At 46.1% G+C, this 21,609-nt stretch overlaps 1 protein-coding gene across 8 annotated transcripts in view; it reads left to right on the plus strand.

Annotated features, from left to right (window-relative positions):
* The window catches only part of MACROD1 (mono-ADP ribosylhydrolase 1), a 257,629-nt gene that overhangs the window by 184,269 nt on the left and 51,751 nt on the right, over positions 1-21,609 (plus strand). For 7 of the 8 annotated variants that reach the window (XM_087880870.1, XM_087880871.1, XM_087880867.1 and 4 more), the window contains exon 4: positions 5,146-5,175. The exons of the other annotated variant lie outside the window; for it this stretch is intronic. In XM_087880870.1, the coding sequence (XP_087736996.1) occupies positions 5,146-5,175 (30 nt within the window). The remainder of the gene's footprint in view (positions 1-5,145; positions 5,176-21,609) is intronic. 8 annotated transcript variants of the gene reach the window in all.

Genomic DNA, 21,609 nt, shown 5'->3' on the forward strand with positions numbered 1-21,609 from the left:
CCAAAAGATGCATTAGGGCTTATTTTTGGGTTAGGGCTTATTTTGGGGGAAATACGGTACTAAAAGCATCCATCTGGCTGACAAATTTAACTGGGGCTTATTTTTGGGGTAGGGCTTATATTACGAGTATCTTGAAAAATCACGCTAGGACTTATTTTTCCGGTTGGATCTTATTTTCGGGAAAACAGGGTAGACTAGAATTGAACTGAAAGGGACTTTGGAGGTCTTCTAGTCCACCCCCTGCTCGAGCAGGGAAAGCGAACTCGTGCGCAGGAGCCCCGAAGACCAGGTGGCTACTCGAGGCTAGAAGGCTGTAGGATTTGGAGTGGGGAGGGGGAGGCAAAGGTAGCAGCCTGCTCCAAAGCGCCTTTTCAACAAGGATCCTCCAGAGTGAAAAAGGGGGAGGCAGACCCTCAGTGGGAGCAGTCCTTACTCCTGATAGCAGGACCTCCAGGGAGAATGCAGGATCTTCGGTTTCCTGGATAAAAGCCTCACATCACTCCATCGTTGAGTAACGGTGCATGGGTCACCTACAGGGCAAAGCTTCAATGTAGACCCCCCTCTTCAGGTTTTTTTAAAAGGTATTTTAAAAGTTTAAAGGTACAGTCATATCCATCCATCCATCCATCCATCCTACATCTTAGTCCATCCTTCCATCCCTCTAGGTATCCGGATGGATGGATGGATGGATGGATGGATGGATGGATAGATAGATAGAGATATAGGATATGTTTATATATCTGTATCTATATATCTATCAATCTCTGTCTGTCTATCAATCCATCCATCCAACATCTTAATCCATCCTTCCATCCCTCTAGCTAGCCAGATAGATAGATGGATGGATGGATGGATGGATGGATGGATGGATGGATAGATAGATAGAGATATAGGATATGTTTATATATCTCTATCTATATATCTATCACTGTCTGTCTGTCTGTCCATCCATCCATCCATCCATCCATCCATCCATCCAACCAACCAACATCTTAATCCATCCTTTCATCCCTCTGGCTATCCAGATAGATAGATGGATGGATAGATGGATGGATGGATGGATGGATGGATAGAGATATAGGATATGTTTATATATCTGTATCTATATATCTATCACTGTCTGTCCATCCATCCATCCATCCATCCAACCAACATCTTAATCCATCCTTTCATCCCTCTGGCTATCCAGATAAATAGATGGATGGATAGATGGATGGATGGATGGATGGATAGATAGAGATATAGGATATGTTTATATATCTGTATCTATATATCTATCACTGTCTGTCCATCCATCCATCCATCCATCCAACCAACATCTTAATCCATCCTTTCATCCCTCTGGCTATCCAGATAAATAGATAGATAGATGGATGGATAGATAGCTTTATCTCTCTCTCTCTCTCTCTCTCTCTCTCGCGCGCGCGCGCGCGCTCTCCATCCACTCACCCACCCATCCACCTACCTACCTACCTACCTACCTACTTATCATCTATATCTATCTAATCCACCTATCCTCTCTCTCTCTCTCTCTCTCTCTCTCTCTCTCTCTCTCTCTCTCTCTCTCTCTCTCTCTCTCTCTTTCTCTAAGCCATCCTCTCCTGCTGCCCTGCAAACTTAATGCCAGTCCTCCCTGTCTGCAGCCTGGCTGAGCCAGAGCCTCTCCCCACCCCCCCATCCACCCCCAGTCTCTGGTGGGTCGGCCAGTTCGCTCCCTCCCACGCCTGCCCCTTTCAGCCGAACTCCCTTCTCCACTCAGTTCAGCCTCTGGGAGCAGCTGGCTGATTTCCCAGGGTGCCTGGGACCCATTCCGCGGTGGGTGTTTCCGAGGTGAGCGCATCCTTACCCGCTTGCTCCTGTTGCCAAGGCAACCTCCTGAAACAGGTGCAAAGCACTAGGGCACGGATGGGCGTGGGGAGGCTGCGCTTGCCAGCTTGTGGCGGGGTGGGGTGAGGTGGGGGAAAGCTGAGTGGGAAACGGGTGCCACTCTTGAAAGCTGCACCAAGAGGCATGGATGTGCTTCCACCAACCTGGGGGAGCAAATGGCCATATTCTCACAACATTGAGGCATGTACACAATAGCAGCAAGATACATCTTAGTGCAGGGGTCTCCAAACCGGGAAGGGGGGGGATGATTTTGAGACTTGTGGACTTCAACTCCCAGAATTCCCCAGCCAGCAACTGCAGTGGTTCTTTGAACAACTGTGGCAAAAAACTTGCGACTCACTTACAATAGCACCAGGGGTGGGATTCAGAAATTTTAGCAACTGGTTCTCTACCCGGTTGCTGGATGGGCGTGGCCATGGTGGGCGTGGCCTACTCAGCCTCCTGCACCCCGGGTGGGCGTTTTCACCCTCCCCAGGCTCCGGAGGCTTTCACGCTCCCAGAGCCTCCGCACAGGCCCTGCACTTACCTGGTATCCAAAACGGGCTGCATGGAGACTCCTGGGAGGGCCAGGGCAGGGTGGGCGGGGTCAGCCAGTCCTTGCAACTACCGGTTTGGTGAACCAGATTCAGCCGGTTTTCCCGAACCGGCTGAATCCCACCCCGGAATAGCACTTTCGATTACAATAGAAATCCTAGCCCCAAATGCGATCCTAAATCAAGCACACCCTGCAGATCCGACGTACCGTTTCAGTTAACTTGGGATCCCTCCAGATCCAGCTTTCCAAAAGAAATAAAGAGTTTATTTGAGGGATGAAATGCTCCCGGTTCGGACCAGATCACCTGATCATCCGGTAGGTGGTTCGGAGAACCGGTAGCAAAAATCCCTGCGCCCCGCCCCCCTCATGCCCAGCTGAGCCATGCGATCATCAGAGGTTGTTTTTTTTTTTTTACTTTTAAAAGCATTTTTTCTACAATCTCTTCGGCTGAAAAAAGGCTTTTAAAAGTTTTTTTTTAAAAAGCCTCTGATGATCGTGCGGCTCAGCTGGGATCGTCAGAGCTTTTTAAAAGCATTTTTTCTACAACCTCTTCGGCCAAAGAGATTGTAGAAAAAACAAAAGCCTTTAAAAGCCTCTGACGATCCCAGCTGAGTTGCCTGATGGTCAGAGGCTTTTAAAAGCATTTTTTTTTTTACAACCTCTTCGGCCGAAAAGGTTGTAGAAAAAATGCTTTTAAAAGAAAACAAAAGCCTCTGACGATCAGGCAACTCAGCTGGGATCGTCAGAGGCTTTTAAAAGCATTTTTTTTTACAACCAGAAGAGGTTGTAAAAAAAAAAAATGCTTTTAAAAGTAAAAAAAAAAAAAAGTTGGCCACGCCCACGCAGTCACATTACCCTCCCCCCCACACACACACCAAGCCACGCCCACAGAACCGGTAGTAACAAATTTTACATTTCACCACTGGTTTATTTAATAACTAGCCTTCCATCCCAAGCAATGAAAAAAACAACAACCAGAGAGCAAGTCGAATGCAGAAAAACAAAGTGGGGGAGGGGAAATCCCCATAAATGAAACCCCAGAATAACAGTGCAGTTGGGCATGTAGATTTCTGCTCAGAATTAAATCCCTCGGTGTTAATTGGACAATATCGACCCAGGTTGCTGTGCTGGCGGTTTCTAAAAATGTAGCTGGGCTAATCTTTTGCAGGAAAACAGCAAAGGGTTCTTTTGAGCGGCTGAAGAGCATTTCACAAAAATTTGCGTGATAATCAGGATTTTTATTTTTTCCAAGAGGCTGCAAGTTCCTTCTGCAATTTTATATTCTTCCCTTTCCTCCCCCCCCCTTTAAGTTAACATTAGTCAGGTAGTCCCTTAATTTACCACGGTTCGTTTAATGACCGTTCAAAGTTACAACGGAGCAAAAAAAAAAAAGGTGATTCTCGGGGCAGATGTTAAATTAGTCACAAGGTTGTTAAGTGAATTTGAAACTCTAAGCTGCTCGGAGCCATCTTGGCATCAGCAAGGTCTAAATTGAATGAAATTAAAAAATACCGTATTTTTCAGAGTATAAGACGCTCTGCACCTACCTTTTTTGGGGAGGAAAACAAGACAGCAGGTTTCAGTTTCATTTTCATCACAGCCTGATTAGCACAAGAAAAAAAAATCTGCCGCTGCCTCCCAGCAATTTGCCTCCTTGCAGCAAACAGCAAACAGCCTGTTTCAGTTTCATTTTCATTTTCAGCACAGCCTGATTAGCACAAGAAAAAAAATATCTGCCGCTGCCTCCCAGCAATTTGCCTCCTTGCAGCAAACAGCAAACAGCCTGTTTCAGTTTCAGTTTCATTTTCAGGACAGCCTGATTAGCACAAGGAAAAAAAAATCTGCCTCTGCCTCCCAGCAATTTGCCTCCTTGCAGCAAACAGCCCGTTTCAGCTTCAGCTTCAGCACATGCTGATTAGCACAAGCAGCCGATTGTCGGTTGGATCGACCTCCCGAAGTTCAGTTGTTTCAGGCTGCAGGGATTGCCATAGCCTATTGCCGCCTCCGTGTGCCCCATTTTCCAGGGGGGCCAGCGGGTGGGCGGGGCTACATTTGGTGTATAAGACGCACCCAAATTTTCACCCTCTTTTAGGGGGGGGGAAAGCGTGTCTTATACTCCGAAGAATAAGCTATATCAGTCCGTTTGGATTTATGGATCTGGACTATTCCTGGCCCTGAAGGGGACTCGGGATAAACCAGGGGTGTGCAACTTTAAACACTCAAAAGAGCCATTTGGATCCGTTCCCCACAGAAAAGAAAACACCGGGAGCCACAAAACTCTTCCCGTGCCTGACTATTTCCTGAGCGGCCACAAAACTAGCATAGGTAGTTGAATTAAACGTTCTGTTTTCTTCTGAAACTTTTCTTTTCTTGGATTTATCCATGGTTGGCCTACCGGGGGTAGAAAAGCTCAATAAATCACATGCCGGCGCATTGGTAGTTATGACACCTATTTTGAGTGACAGGGAGCTGCAGCAGAGGGGTGAAAGAGCCACATGCGGCTCCAGAGCCACAGGTTGCTGACCTCTGGGATAAACTAACATCCCAATTCCTGGATGCTCCTTTCAGGTTCAACAAGATTGTGGGTCCCATCAGGGACAGGTTGTAGAGACTGAAGATGGCAAAATGGTGCAACAACTCTTGAACATGTGAATCAACCGAAATAGCTCCTAACCAGACAGCAATTTAACAACATCTTTTTTTTTTCTCTGTTTTCCTTTTAGCTAACAGTTCCCTGCTGGGAGGCGGCGGCGGTAAGTTTTCTAATTGATAGCTTTTTTTTTTTCCTCCATGGCTTTGCAATTAATATCTCAGCTGATTGGGAAAGGAAGGGAAGGGAAGGGAAGAAAAATAGGATCCGGGCGCATGGCTGGTGGCTGGCCCAGCAGATGTTTGGGGTGTAAGGAAGGCCCAGCTGGATTGGACCTACTTTGCCCCAGCCGTGACAAAACAGATGTTCCCCGCCAGCTGACCTGATCCCCGTGGCCATCCAGAATTTGTGGGACTACACAAGCCATCCTCTTTGATTACTGGTCGTGATGGGAACTAGAGTCCAATTCCTTCCAGAGGACTGTTGCATCTTTATTTTACTTTACCTTATTTCACTTCCACGTTCACCTTGGCTTTCACTTTCGCTTTTACCTCACTTCACTTCCACCTTCGCTTTCACGTTCACTTTCACTCAACGTAGCTTTTGCTTTCGCCCTTCACTTCTGCCTTCGCTTGCACTTTCACGTCACTTCACTTCCACCTTTGTTCACTTTCACTTACGTCACTTTCACCTAACTTCCTTTTCCTCTTCCCTTTCCCTTTTCCTTCCCTTCCACCTTCAGCTTCTCCTCCGCCTCCGCCTCCGCCCTCAGTTTCACTTTCACCTTTTACTTCCACTTCTGCTTTATTTTACTTTCACTTTCACTTTAGTCCCTTCCCTTCCTTGCTTCGTTCTATTTTATTTATTTCATTTCTTAAATCAAATGTGGATAGCGTCCAGGGGTGGGATTGAAAAATTTTAGCAATCGGTTCTCTTCCCGGTTGCTGGGTGGGGGTGGCCTACTCGGCCTCCTGCACCACGGCGGGGAGGGGGCATTTTTGCCCTCCCCAGGCTCCGGAGGCTTTTCTCAAGCCTCCGGGAGGGTGAAAACGGTCTCCCTTGGGCTCTGGAGGCCTTCCGGAGGCCGGAAACAGGCCCGTTTTTCGCCCTCCCAGAGCCTCTGTGTGGGCCCTGCACTTACCTCGCATCCAAAATGGGCCGCATGGAGATTCCTGGGAGGGGCGGGGTGGGGTGGGCGGGGCCAGCCAGTCCTTGCAACTACTGGTTTGGCGAACCAGATGTAAAATTAGCATCTGTCAGATTCCGAACCGGCTGAATCCCACCTCTGAAAGCATTCCTCTTGCTGCTAAGTGACTCTTTCTCTCCAACCTGTGGTTTTTTTCTGTGTCTGCTACTTAAGAACTCATATTAACTTTGTCCCCATGTAAATAACCGTTGGAAAGCCAGTCCTGCATTTATTTCTCATTTTGGGGGGATGTGGTGGGGAAAATCTTTTTATTATTATTATTCAAAGCCATCTGCCATGAAACTCGGCCTCTCTTCAATGCTGTGCCATGAAAAGAATGTGTTTGTCGTGGGAATGTGTTCTTCTTGCATGTTATGTGAACATGTGTTTATGTAAACATAAAAACCTCCATCGCTGGAGGATTTTAAGAGGTGATTGAACAGCCATTTGTTCGAAATGGTGTCGGGGGTTGGACTAGAAGACCTCTAAGGTCCCTTCCACCTCTATTATTCCCTGTCGTTTCTAGACCGCTTTTAAGAATTATGGATTTTTTTTTTTCCAAATTCAGCCGGTGGCGGATTCTTCCATAAAGCACTGCTTGGGGAAAATCTGCATTTTAGCATTTGATGTGAACCGTATCGCTGTTTGCTCTGGTTATTTTCCTGGGATGCAGCCTTAGGAGGCCTCTTGTTAGCACATTTCTACTCTGCTTCTTAGGGCGAGAGAAAAATTCCGAGTGAAAATTTCTCCAGGCTGTCCCAGAAATGCCCAAAAATGCTTGTGATAGCAGTTCATTTACATAATCGATTGAGCGAGGCCATTAAAAAAATGAAATTGGTCGATCAGCCAGATGTTTGGCAGAATAGAAAACAAACTTTGGCGTATATTAAAAGAAAAAAAAGAAGAAAAGAAATTTATAAAGAAATGACTTCCCCTTTCTTCTCAACAAGTATAAATAATTTTAGTACCGGTAATTTATCACTTTCTCTTAAAATACAACATTTTCTTTTTCCCATATCTCATCTCTTATCTATAAACACATCTTTAAAGCCTCGTTATTCAATCCCGATCAGCAAAAATCCATTCAGGATTACCAGAGATAACAACATAACGGTTTTAACCTTGATCAAATAAGCCACCTTTACATTCCTTCCTTTTACAATCTTGATCTTAAGTCCCTCCAAATAATGTCCTGGAATTTGATTTCTTTTTTTCCTTTTTTTTTTTTTCTTTGTCCCTTCTCAAAAAATCCTTCAAAGCTTTAGAATTCTCTTTTGCAAATCCAATACAGGGAAGTTATCCAAGTCACTCTTTTGATTTTTTTAAAAAATGTATATCCCTTTTAATTATTAAGACACTCGTGGTTACCTTTGTATGTCCAGTGCAGTACCTTCAGAATAGAGAGGCTTCTTTTTATTTGATTTTCAAATCAGGGTTTTGTCCTGACCCGCTTCCTCCTAAGCTCCTCAGTGTCATCACCTGCTTCAAGGACCCACCCCTGAATTGAATACTTTCTGCTCCTCCAATTGTTCTTACCACAAATTTAAGGCCCCACTGCGCATTGTGGGCATTGTCTACAAAGCAAGGATTTTCATAGGTTTTCAGCTTCCTATGGATTCTCTGTTCTCCACACAAACAGCAAGTTGTGTCTGGTTCCTGATTCCCACGTACCATTCTGTAATGGTATGTGGGAAGACCTTGGGAGACTTGCGAAGAGAAAGGAACAGTTAGATAACAGACAGCTGAGCCCTGAGCTAAATACTGGTAAATCCTTGGCTCACATCCATTTGTTTAAAGCAGGGGTCTGCAACCTTAAACACTCAAAAAGCCATTTGGACCTGTTTCCCACAGAAAAGAAAACCCCGGGAGCCACAAAACCCTTCCCGTGCCTAGCATATGTAGTTGAATTAAACGTTCTGTTTTCTTCTGAAACTTTTCTTTTCTTGGATTTATTCATGGTTGGCCTACCGGAGGTCGAAAAGCTCAATAAATCACATGCATTGGCAGTTGTGACACATATTTTGAGTGACAGGGAGCCGCAGCAGAGGGGTGAAAGAGCCACATGCGGCTCCAGAGCCGCAGGTTGCTGACCCCTGGTTTAAAGTTTCAAGGGCACTGAAAAAAGGGACTTTGTAACCATTTTTAACCCTTAGAACTGTTGCAGCTTCCCCCTGGTCACATGATCAAAATTAAGAGACGCTTGGCAACTGACTCACATTTATGATGGTTGCAGTGTCCCCGGGCTCACGCAATTCCCCCTTTTTGACAAGCGAAGTCAACGGGGATTCATTTAACAGCTCTGTTCTTAATTTAACAACGGCGGTGATTCGCTTCACAAATGTGGTGTGGAAGGTCGTAAAATGAGGCAAAACATCACCACTCTCACATCAAGCAACGGAAATTTGGGGCTCAATCCTGGTCGTAAATTGAGGATTATCCATAACGGGCAAGGCAAGAGGCTCACAATGGGCCTCCTCTAATTTTCTCAGCTTGTTAAAAATTGACAGTGGGAAAATGGTACTTTCAGACCAGCCAGATTCTGTCGAGGTAGCTTTACAATAAACACAGAATTAAGTTTATCCAGTTGTGATTTCTGTCCGGTTTTTCCCGCGAGGCTGACACATTTTGGGAGGACCAAAGACTCCCGAGATTTAGCTGTCATCATCCCCGTCTCCTGCCTAGTATTAAAGCTTTCTGTGCCTCATGAGATATTCTCCTTCAGGTTTTCAAGCTGCCCCCGAGTCCAACACGCTCAAGCTGAACGTTCCTCTTGCACGCCGTCCTCAACAACCGACGTGTCGGATTTCTGCACCTTTTCGGTCCGGGTTTTATTTATTTGTGCCCTAAATTTGTTTACTGCCCCTTCCACAAGATTAGGAGGCATCAGGAAACATCCAAATTGAAAGCGTCCCCAAATAAAAGCCAGCATTCTTCGCTGTTCACCAAAAATAAAAATTAAGTAGAACAAAAAATAAACCAAGAATATATATATTCAAGGAATATATCTCATCATTCATATATATTCACGACAAACCATTTTATACCAAATTTATATATATAAATGTACGTACCAGTATATGTGTGTGTGTGTGTATATCTATTTCTTTCTTTCTTTCTTTCTTTCTTTCTTTCTTTCTTTCTTTCTTTCTTTCTATCTATCTATCTATCTATCTATCATCTATCTAGATAAGAGAGTAAGAAAGATAGATGTGGATGGTAGAAGATAGTTATCTAGCGGTAGATGTCTATCTATCTATCTATCTATCTATAATGTATATCATCTATCATCCATTCATCCATCTCTCTCTCTCTCTCTCTCTCTTTCTATTTCAAGGAATATATCTCTTCATTAGGTGTTCCCATCTTTTTATTCAGCAATGAAATTCAGCCATTTCTGCAATGGTGGTTGAACAAGGGATACATGCTGGCTTGTGACAGAGAGGAGAATCTTGGCCTTTTTTTAAGCAAACCGACTTTTAACCAGCTTTCTCTCTTGGTCATTCTCCAAATTTTTCAGCGACCAGGAAATGTGGATGTAAAAAAAAAATGGTTATTTTTAGGATAAGAAGCACACGCACACACAAAAAGTATGTGAGCTGAGAGGAGAAAAAAATATATATTTTAAACGACGCAAGCTTTCCTATAATTTTTTTCTTCTTCTTCTTTTAATCTACGGCTTAGTTCTTAAATGCCACGGAATGGATTTATAAATAAGCATATTTGAAGCTAACCTGAGCTAGAAAGAGATTAAGTCTCCCACCCCTCTATGGGGGGGGGAGAAATCCCCCCACCCCATCCCCGCCTGCCCTCATTTTCAAGAAAGTTTACTAGAAAAGATCAGCTGAGAACAGTTACTCCTACAGAGCAGCACTGGGCAACCTCTTCCGATAGCCGATGATTATGCAAGCAGCAGTCACAGGCTAGTACAGTAATGGCTAACCTTTTTGCCGTTGCGTGCCAAAAGCGGGGGAGGGGTCACGCGCATGGGTGCCCACACCCATAATTCAACCCCCCCGCACATGCTTGCGCGACCCCCCCCACACTCTCTCCGCTTTAGGCATGCAATGGCAAAAAGGTTACCGGTGGTCCTGGTAGGCTTTCTTGGAGCCTGGGGAGGGCAAAAACAGCCTCCCCTACTCCCCCGGAGGCCCTCTATAGCAGTGGTCCCCAACCCCCGGTCCGCGGACCGGTGCCGGGCCGTGGAGTACCTGGCACCGGGCCGCACAGCGGCCGGGGGACAGGAACGCTGCAGCGCAAAGGCTCCTGGGCCGTGCGCAATGGGCCTGCGCAAAAGCTCCTGGGCCGTGACCCCACCCCTGCGCGCGCTCAGCGGGCCGCGGCGATAAAAAGGTTGGGGACCACTGCTCTATAGGCCCAAAACAGCCCATTTCCTGACTTCCGGTGGGCCCAGAAGGCCCGAAAATCAGCTGGCTGAGCTAGTGCAACGCTCATGTGTCCACAGATATGGCTCCGCATGTCACAGGGGGCATAGTGTGCCGTAGGTTCACCATAGGTTCAGAACATCACCAGTGCTAGAAGGGAAAGGGCTTTGCAGGGAGGAGGGGGAGGAGGACTGGGGGGTCCTTGCAGTGGTGGTTCCTCCCGGTTCGGCCCGGTTCTGCTGAGCCAGTAGCGGTGACAATATGACGTCACCGAACCGGTTCTCTTTGTTTGGGAGCTGGGCCCTCCCGCCCCCCCATATTATTCTTACCTTTTATTTGGCCCCGCCCCAATCTATTCGCTGCCTCCCGAGTCCCAGCTAATCGGCTGGAAGGAAAAAAACTATTTAAACTCTTGCCGCGAGGCTTCAAAGGGCCGCCTTACAGCTGATCAGTGTTAAAAGGCAGCGTGGTGGTAGACCAGGACGCTCGAAAAACGAATGGGCAGACCGGTCCAGCTCTGCAAGCAGTTAAAAGCCTGGTAGACCCAGTACCTCTGCTAAATCCTAAAGAATCGTCACATGACCATCAAGCCACGCCCACAAAATAAGCCACGCCCACAGAACCAGTAGTAAAAAAAAATTTAGAACCCACCTCCTGGGTCCTGGGTGCTCTTTGAGCTCAGCGCTTCTCTTGCAAACCTAACTTAGCTAACCTCACAACTTGCAACAACAAAGGGGCCCCTTACAATTCTGCAATCTCCCCCCTGCCCCCCCGCCCCATAAGCCCTTGCTCAGCCGAAATATTTGCAAAGCAAGCCTTGAATTCCAACCTGCCAGCAAGCAAATTGCAAACAGATGAAGGGGTCTAGCAAACGAAGCCCTCCATCCGTCCCTCCCTCCCTCAAAGCTGCCCCCTCCCAGCAACCTCGTTGCCAGCATTAATGGGTCTCTTATTTATGTCTGAACCGCCCCGGTGATCCCATTCGGTTTCACTCGTTAAAGGCTCGAACTTGTCAACTCTTCTTTTTGGGGGGGGGCATGTTGATAAACAAGACCCAAGGGGGAGGGATTTATTCACCCTTCCATTAACCTGTGCTCCCCCCCCCCCGGCTTGCAAATAAACCCTGAAGCTGCAGACTTAGCAATGAGCCTCCTTTCGCCCCTCTCCTTTCCTCTCCCTCCACCTCTCCCCAGCTAGCCAGGATTGCCTACGGCAAATGATGGCCAACCTTTTCAGCACTGAGTGCCCAAACCAGAACGGGCGGGGATGTGCATGTGCATGGCCGGAGCGCCGGATGCCCGAAGCTGACCAGCACATGCAGGCCTGTTTTTTGGCTGTTTTCAGGCTGTTTTCCGGGGCCGAAAAATGGCCCGAAAAAGGCCTGAAAATTGCCTGAAAAATTGCCTGAACACAACCCAAAAATGGCCTGAAAATGGCCCAAAAATGGCCCCAAAACGGCCTGAAAATGGCCCAAAAATGGCTCAGAAATGACCTGAAAACAGCCCAAAAAATGGCCCCAAAACAGCCTGAAATGGCCCAAAAATGGCCCCAAAACAGCCTGAAAAATGGCCTGAAAACGGCCCATAAAACGGCTCCAAAATGACCTGAAAACAGCACAAAAATGGCCCCCAAACAGCCTGGAAAACAGCCTGAAAACAGCCCGAAAAAACAGCCTGAAAACAGCCCGAAAAATGGCCTTTTTTTTACCGTTTTTTGGACCGTTTTCCGGCCATTTTCCTGTGCTGTGGCGCCCGCAAAGAGCAGCTGGCGACTTTACACGTGCCCACAGTGAGCAAGTTGAGTCTATGAGGAAGGAAGGAAGGAAGGAAGGAGGAAGGAAGGAAGGAAAAAGAAAAAAGAGAAAGAAAGAAAGAAAGAAAAGAAGGGTGGGAGGGAGGAAGAAAGGGAGGAAGGAGGAAGAGGGAGGAAGGAAAGCAGAAGGAAGGAAGGAGGAAGGGGAAGGGGGAGGGAGGGATGGGGGAAAGGAGGAAGGAAGGAAAAAGAAAAACAGAAAGTGAAAGAAAGAAAGAAAAAGAAAAGAAAGAAAGAGACAGAGGGACTGAGGGAGGGAGGAAAGAAGGAAGGAAGGAGGAGGAGGGAGAAAGGAAAGATAAGGAAAGGAAAGCAGAAGGAAGGAAGAGGGAAGGAGGGAGGGGAAGGGAGAGGGATGGGGGAAGGGAGGAAGGGAGGAAGGAAGGAAAAACAAAAAGAAAGAAAGAGAAAGAAAGAAAGAGAGAGAGGGAGGGAGGGAGGGAAGGAAACCCAAAAGAAACCACCAGAGGGATTGAAATCACTTTCTCCATCTTGGGGAGGGCCTGCATATCTCCCCACCCGCCTGAGATGTGAGTGACGAGACTCACTTAAACCTGGTTAAGATTGATGCCACCGAAAACAGTAATCCTGACAACTGGGAGCCTCCTTTTCATGGCTCCCGGAGGGGCTAAAAATAGCTCTCCTGAAAAATGCTCCTGTCACAGCACATCTGGACGGAGGCACCCTCCAGATGTTGCCTGAACACCTGGAAGCTGAGCGTCCTTAAAGATTTGGCTTGACTTGAGGAAGGGGGTTGTTTGGCGCCCTCCCTCCAAACACGGTTTGTGTGTGTGTGTGTGTGTGTATAACCTGAGAAGCGGAGGAGAGCTGACGATTAAAAAAACAAAAACGGCTTGCAAAAGCAGCTAAATTTACTTCTGCCAATAAAGCAGCCGTCGCAGAAAACACAACCCAACAAGGTAAAAAAAAATACATACAGCGTTTAGTGCAGTGAAAATGTTGCGTCTGTCGCTACAAGCAAGTCCTCGACGTACGACCACAATTGGGGCCAGAGCTTCCATCGCTAAAGGAGGCAGCCCTTCAGTGAGTCGCGCACGCGTGGTTTTTCGACCTTTTGCTTCAGCGAATCACTACAGTCGTTAAGCGGATTGTGCGGTGCTTAAGCGAATCCGCCTTCCCCCTCCCCATTGAGTTTGCCGGCTGGGAAAGTCGTCCCATGACTCCGGGATACGACGACCACCCTAAATACATGCCAAGCCCCTGAATTTTGCTCAGATGACCATACAGATGCCGTGATGGCCGTAAGTGCGAGGACTGGTCCTAAAATCACTTTTTTTTTCAGTGCCCATGTAACTGCGAATAGCCGTTAACGAGTGGCCGTACGTTGAGGACTCCCCGCAGCTTCTAATGGCCAATGTTCATTGCACATTCCTAGCAATAAATGCTGGGCAGTGCAATTCTTTGCTTTCCAGCTACGTCATTTTATTCACAAATGAAATTCAATATATATATATATATATTTCGAAGTACGTGTCTACACAGCCACCGGCCCCACCCTAAAGCAATTTTTGTAAAGCCTGGTTTTTTTTTTTTTTTTTGGTTAATTTCATTTATGGGGCTAAACCTCCCCTCCAAATTTAATATAGAAACAAATGGCTCGGCCGAAAGGACCATTTCTGAGATTGCACGGGGCGAATTCTCTCTCCTGTCCTTTTTCAGATTCTCAGCGCCCAGATTGGCGGATAGACTCGAGATCTAGTTTGACAGGTCCCTCTTTCTCCCCCCCTCCCACCTTCTCCCTTTCCACCCGTACCCGTTCGGCTGCCACTTCGCCGGTGTCCTTGTCCAGAAGTACAATTTCAGTCCATTACTTCGAGGGGTTGTTTTGTTGTTTTTTATTTTATTTCCCAGCCTTTAAAAGTTGTTTTGCAATCAAATTAAAAAGAGAGGAAGAAAGAGATGGAGCGTTGTTTTTTTTTTTTTTTGCTTGAGGGGGGGCGGTGGGGGGTGGGCTCCTAGAAGAGAGTGATGCCCTTCCGCTAATGCACTCTCCTGCGACTAAGTGCCATAAATCTCGGCGTGGTGTTAAAAAGCTGGACCTCGGAACTGGGCTATTCGTAAAAAATCCCCCATAAATCTCTCGTCGGGCTGAGCTAATGAAGAAAAACAACAAACTGTCAATCAGAGAAGCTTCCACGGGCTTCCTCTTCCTGATCCCCCCCCCTGCCAAAAAAGCTGCTTACACAAGATGTCAAAGAATAGTGTCCTTTAGAAACAACAATAACAACATTATTATATTCAAGGTAAAGCTGGATTTTTTACCCTGTCGTTGCAATCAATCTTCTGTGCCCGCTTCATTTTATTTATTTAGCCTATGGCGTCTACAGAGGTCAGGCAATGTACAAGCTTAAGTTTAAATGTGCCCATTTCCCAGGGAAAAGGGAAGGGGAAAGGGAAGGATTAAAAGGAAGGAAGGAAGGAAGGAAGGAAGGAAGGGAAAGGGAAGGAAAGGGGAAAAGTGAGGAAGGAAAGGAAGTAAGGAGAAAGAAAGGGGAAGAGAAAAAGAAGGGAAAAGAGGAAAGGAGGGGAGGGGAGGGGAGAGGAGAGGAGAAGAGGTAAGGAAAGGAAAGGGAGAAAAGGGAAGAAGGAAGAAAGGAAGTGGAATGGAAGAGAAAGAAGGAGAAAGGAAAGTAGAAAGAAAGGGGAAAAGTGAGGAAGGAAAGGAAGGAAGGAGAAAGAAAGGGGAAGGGAAGAGAAAGGAGAAGAAAGGAAAGGAAAGGAGGGGAGGGAAGGAAAGGAAAGGGAGAAAAGGAAGGAAGGAAGGGGAAGGGAAGAGGAAGCAGAGAAAAGAGAAAGGAAAGTAGAAAGGAAAGGAAAGGGGAAAAATGAGGAAGGAAAGGAAGGAAGGAGAAAGAAAGGAGAAGGGAAAAGAAAGAGGAGAGAAAAGAGGAAAGGAAAGGAAGAGGGAGGGAGTGATGGAAGAAGGCAGGCAGGCAGGAAGCAAGGAAGGGTGCAATTTTTAATGTTTATTTTTTAAAAAAATTGGGGCGTGCAATTCTGCATCTTGCCAACTTAATCATCAATCAGAATAGAGCTGGGAGGGACCTTGGAGGCTCAAGCAGGAGGCCCTCCTCTACCATTTCAAACCTCCAGTGATGGAGCACCCACAACTTCTGGTGGCAAGCAGTTCCACTGGTTAATTGTCCTCACTGTCAGGAAATTTCTCCTTAATTCCAGGTTGTTTCTCTCCTTGATTAGTTTCCATCTGTTGCTTCTTGTCCTGCCCTCAGGGGCTTTGGAGAATAGTTTGACTCCCTCTTCTTTGGGGCAGCCCCTGAGATATCGGAAGACTGCTATCATGTCCCCCCTGGTCCTTCTTTTCTCTAGATTAGCCATACCCAATTCCTGCAACCCGTTCTTCATATATTTCCGTCTCCAGGCCTTTAATCATCCTTGTTGCTCTTCTCTGCACTTTTCCCCAAAATCTCAAAGTCTTTTTTGTAACGGGGGTGACCAAAACTGGAAGCGATAGTCTTAATTCATTTGCTTCCTCTTTGAGGTTGTGTTTGAAACCGAAGAAAAGGGATTGAATCCGGATGGCGGCTTTTTCTGCCTGTTTGACAACCTCTCTTTAACTTCCTTCCTTCCTACAAAAAATCCTCTTTCAGACTGGAATGTGAGATGCTCCCAGCAGCTAGAAAAGAAACTCCTTTCTCCCTTTCTTTGCTTTTTATACCAGATTTTTTTAAGCCTTTCCCTCGGCACCCAGTCCCCAACCAGCCTCGCTGCCTCTTGGGGTGGGGGAAAAAAATCAATTTCCTTAAGAATTTCTGCTCCGTCACATTCCTTCCCTAGAGTTTGAAATGTGGATGTCTGGGGAAAAGACGAGTGGGGAGGTTGTTTGTTTTTTTCAGGAGCAAAATAATCCCCAATTCCTTGCCTTAAAAGATCTGCTAAATTGCTCAAAAGCGTCAAAAAACTGTATAGGTAAGTCCTCCACTTACGGCCACAACGGAGCCCCAAATTTCTGTTGCTAAAGCGAGACCAGGGGTGAAATGCTACCGGTTCGGGCCGGTTCGCCCAAACTGGTAGTAAAAAAATGCTTTAAAAAAGTTTAAAAAAAAAGGTTTTGACGATCGCGGGCACAGCTGATTGTCACAGCTGATCGTCAAAACTTTTTTAAAACTTTTTTTAGTTAAAAAATGCTTTAAAAAAGTAAAAAAACTGGTAGTAAAATAATGCTTTAAAATGTAAAAATAAAGTTCCGACGAGCGTGCGGCACAGGTGATCATCTGAACTTTTTTTTTTTACTTTTTTTTAGCATTGTTTTACTACCAGTTCAGGCAATAGGTAGTAAAAAAAAGGCTTGAAAACAAGTTTTTTAAAAAGGTTCCGACAATCAGCTGTTACAATCAGCTGTGCCTTGTGAGATCCTCAGAACTTTTTTTTTTTTTTTTTACTTTTTAAAGCATTTTTTTACTACCTATTGCCCAAACCGGTATTTTTGTGTAAAGTGCGATAGTTTGTTTTTGAGCTCTCTGTGACTCTGTGAGGTTCCTGCTTGTTGCAGGGGCCATTTTATTTATTTATTTATTTATTTATTATTGCGATTTATATGCCGCCTTTCTCCCTAGGGACTCAAGGCGGCTTACAAAATGACAAATTCCAATACAAATCACAATGAAATAAAATTAAAATCAGCAACCCTATTAAAAACAGTTTAAAATTATGACATTTTGTGTGAAGTCCAGCTCCTTTTGCATGGTGTGTGAGTCAGTTGTGTAGCTTTTGCGTTATTTTTGTGTAAAGTGTGATAGTTGGTTTTCCCGCTCACATAACCGACCACCAAGCCACACCCACGCGGTCACATGACCGCCAAGCCACGCCCACCCGGTCACATGACTGCTCGCCAAGCCACGCCCACAGAACCAGTAGGGAAAATTTTTGGATTTCACCACTGGCCTCTCCTCTTTAGCAGGAGGGGAGCAGATGTACACAAATAATCTGAATTTTAAATCATTTGGGGCAGCTGATGTGTTTCTTTTTCCAAACTGCCCCACATGCACATACATTTTAAAAAACTCCCTTTCCCAAATCCGGGAGACATTTTTGGCAGCTCTGCAAAGCCATCCTGCCTCTGCTGGGGTGGGGTGGGGGCATTCAGAGGCCGGGGCAGATTTGGAGACCCTCACTCCAATTCCTTGATGTCCAAACGCTTCTATCGGGGTCTTCTCGTCCCCTTGTCCGTTGCCCAAAACCGTCACTCATCCTGCAAAGTGGTTTGTGTTCTCCTACTTGCCCACGAGGGAGCCGTGCCAAGCTTCAGTTGGGCTCGTTTTTGCAATCCCTGTGCCAAAAATCTCACTTTGGACCAAACCTCTTTCCAGCCAATTGAAAAAAAAACACGCACACACAAAGAAAATGACGTTTTATCAGGTCGATAGAAGCCCAGAGGGGAGAGAAGGACGGGGGAAAAAAAACTACCAAACCCACCTTCCTTGATTTAATTAATACGATTATGATTATCATTCCCCACGGCCCCCCCTTGAAATCTTTGTGTGTTTTTTAAAAGCCACCATACTGGACCCTTTTTCTCTTCGGCAAAAACCGGGAGCCGGGTTCTAAATCAGCGGTTAAATCACCGGCCAGGCCTGGCTGCCCATCCCGCCTCTCCTTCTTTTTGTTTATTAGGCCTGACATGTTTACTCTGCGATAAGAAACAGGCCTTTCAACGAGAGATTTGTGTTCTATTTTTTCAATTACCACCAGTCTTTCTGTGCCACTTTGGCACTAAAGGGATAATAAATGTATCCAGAGCCGTTTCAATTATTCATCGAGAAATCGCGGGGCGGATGGGCCACGGACATCGGCAAGGGCCGCCGAGGCTACCCAGGCACAAGTTGACGGTTTAATTCGAGAACCTCTTTCCGGTTTTTGTGTCAGGGGTGAAATGCTCCCGGTTCGGACCGGATCGCCCGATCCGGTAGCGATGGAGGCAGGTGGTTCGGAGAACTGGTAGCAAAAATCCCTACCCCCCCCCCCCCATGCCCAGATGAGCTGCACAATCAACAGAGGCTTTTTTTTTTTACTTTTAAAAGCATTTTTTCTACGAACTCTTCGGCCGAAAAAAATGCTTTTAAAAGTAAAAAAAAAAAGCCTCTGATGATCGTGCGACTCAGCTGGGATCGTCAAAAGCTTTTAAAAGAAAAAAACCCCTTTTTTTCTTTTAAATGCCTCTGATGATCCCAGCTAAGTTGCCTGATCGGCAGAAGCTTTTTTATTTATTTCTCTTCCTTCCCCCCAACCCCCACCCAACAGATAGTTCTTGGCTTTTGAGCCCAACATTTCTTTTTTTAAATCAAGTTTTATTGATTTTTTTCCCTTCCCTCCCCCCCCTTTAATACTTTATGAAGAGTATTGGCCATATCATATCTCACACAATTTATCATATCCAAATACATTTTACTTAGTTACAATTTCTGCCAAAATCATCTTTTTCCCATATTTTTTAATCATACCTTAATATTTCTGTGTTTATTTATATAAACGACATCTTCATTCGCCCTCAAATGCTAATTTCTCTATTTTTACTCATATTTATTCTTTTTTTTTTTACTTTTTAATAATTCATTCTTTATCCTAAAATACATTTGCACATGTTTGGGGTTGGCCTTTCTTCCATTTCCATCTTTTTTATCGTACAGCAATACGGATTGCTGAGCCCAACGTTCCTGTTGCTTTAAGCCAGACATTGTTTCAGTTCGTTCTGCCCCATTGTACGACTTTTCTTGCCGCAGTTGTTAAGTGAATCACAGCAGTTGATAAGCTAGTTCAGCAGGTTGTTAAGTGAATCCGGCTTCCCCCATTGTCTTGGCTTGACGGAAGGTCGCCAAAAGGGGGATTGCGTCACCTCCCTCTCCCGGGACTCTGCAACCCGTCATAAATATGAGTCGGTGGCCAAGCGCCCGATCGTGACCCTGGGGATATTGCAACTGTCGTAAGTGTGAAAAATAATCACACCTCACTTTTTTCAGTGCCGTCGTAACTTCGAATGGTCACTAAATGAAAAGTTGTAAGTCAAGGACTCCCTACATTTCTTAGACAAGAGATGTCTACGTGCAGCCATTTCTTCTTTTGGGGTCGGAAACATGACACATCTGCCCCAAACTGGTATCTTTGGGTTGCTTGGAACTACAGTTCCCATGGTCCTCGGCTATTGGCCATCCTAGATTGGAGCTGGATGGACGCCGGTCGGGAAAGCTTCAGATGCCAGTCAGAAAACCTTCCATCCATCACCGCACAAAATTTTCCATTGTCGTCTTTATCAGACTTCAAAATTAGAATGAACTTTACAGGCAGTCCTCGTTTTACGACCACAATTGGAGCCGGAATTGCCATTGCTAAGCAAAGGGGTCGTTAAGTGAGTCGCTCCTGATTTTGCGGCCTTTTGCGCTACTGGACTTAAGAGAACCTCTGCCGTTGTTAAGCCAATTGCATAGTTTTTAAGCGAACCCCTTGCAGTTGTTAAGCGAATTGCATGGTCTTTAAGCAGATCCAGCTTCTCCATTGATTTTGATTGTCGGAAGCCAGCTGGGGAGAGGTGGGCCACAGATGGTCATCCCCTGACCTCAGAACGGGGCAACCGTCGTAAATACATGCACCTGGATTTTGATCATACGACTGTGGGGGAGGCTGCAACGGTCATAACGGTGAGGATCAGTCATAAGTCTGAACTTTTTTCAGCGCTGCGGTCACTCAACAAACAGCTGAACGTCAGAACTCATTGCAGGTCGCAATTTCATAGGGCGATTTATACTGCGCTGACCATGGTACTGATATTTTATCCCTCGCTTCGACCATCCCGGGGTGAAATCTTGACAATATATTCAATTATTCCAATCCATTCACACCTTCCTGACAAATTCTACTCCCCACTTCCTTTTGTAAATCCCTTATTTACTCATTTGCATGCATTCATCCGTCCTGTTCTTTTGTTCCACTTCCTTCCTTTTCTAATTGATCTTTCTAATTCATCATGTTCCTTCAAAACGTCTAATTAAAAAATGCAATACATTAATAAAAACCGGCACGCTCCCTCTCCGGTTGCGGGTGGGAAGCTGCTTACCGGTTATAACCGATATTCTCGACCTCGGCCATTTTAAGAGGTCTGGACTTCAGCTCCCAGAATTCCCCAGTCGGAATTCCCTGGGGGAATTCTGGGAGCTGTAGTCCAGACTGTTGTAATTGTAGCCCAGCCTTCCAGTTAAGAGTTTTTCAACCTCCGCAACTTTAAGAGGTCTGGACTTCAACTCCCAGAATTCCCCAGCTTCTGGAGGCTGGGGAATTCTGGGAGTTGTAGTCCAGACTGCTGTAATTGTAGTCCAGCCTACCAGTTAGAGCAGAGTTTTTTGTAACCTCCGCAACTTTAAGAGGTTTGGACTTCAACTCCCAGAATTCCCCATCTTGTGGAGGCTGGGGAATTCTAGGAGTTGTAGTCCAGACTGCTGTAATTGTAGTCCAGCCTATCAGTTAGAGCAGAGTTTTTTGTAACCTCCGCAACTTTAAGAGGTCTGGACTTCAACTCCCAGAATTCCCCAGCTTCTGGAGGCTGGGGAATTCTAGGAGTTGTAGTCCAGACTGCTGTAATTGTAGTCCAGCCTATCAGTTAGAGCAGAGTTTTTCAACCTCCGCAACTTTAAGAGGTCTGGACTTTAACTCCCAGAATTCCTCAGCTTGTGGAGGCTGGGGAATTCTGGGAGTTGTAGTCCAGACTTTATTAAAAGCTGCAAGGATTGAGGTACCTGAATTAAAGGCATCTGAACGGATCTGGGTTTGATCCTGCAGGGAGCAGAGCACACGCTCCCCACCCACCCCCACCCCCAGCACTGGGTGTCCTTAATATCTGGAAATCCCTCCGGGCGACCTCTGCAGCGGACGCTGGTCTGGCAAAGTCATATTCCCCCTTCTGCGTCCGCCGGCTGAGCCTGCTTGAAACCAGCGGGGGACAAGGGAAGGATTCTTCCTAACCTCCCATGCACTCTGGCAACGGCGCCTCTTTTGACTGGGGTGGGGCGAGGAGGGTGGAGAAATGAATGGGGACCCTGTTGACGCTTCCTCCAAGGCCTTTCAGATGACTGCGACCCCCCCCTTCGCTTTGTCACCCCCCAAAAGAAAAGAGGGATTGTATGCTAAAGTTCACCGCAACGGACAATCAATAGACATGGTCAAAAAATGGAGGTGGGGTGGGGCAAACAGA

Source organism: Pantherophis guttatus, chromosome 18 (genome assembly GCF_059756535.1).
Source record: "Pantherophis guttatus breed Tessera chromosome 18, ASM5975653v1, whole genome shotgun sequence".
Lineage (NCBI taxonomy): Eukaryota > Metazoa > Chordata > Lepidosauria > Squamata > Colubridae > Pantherophis > Pantherophis guttatus.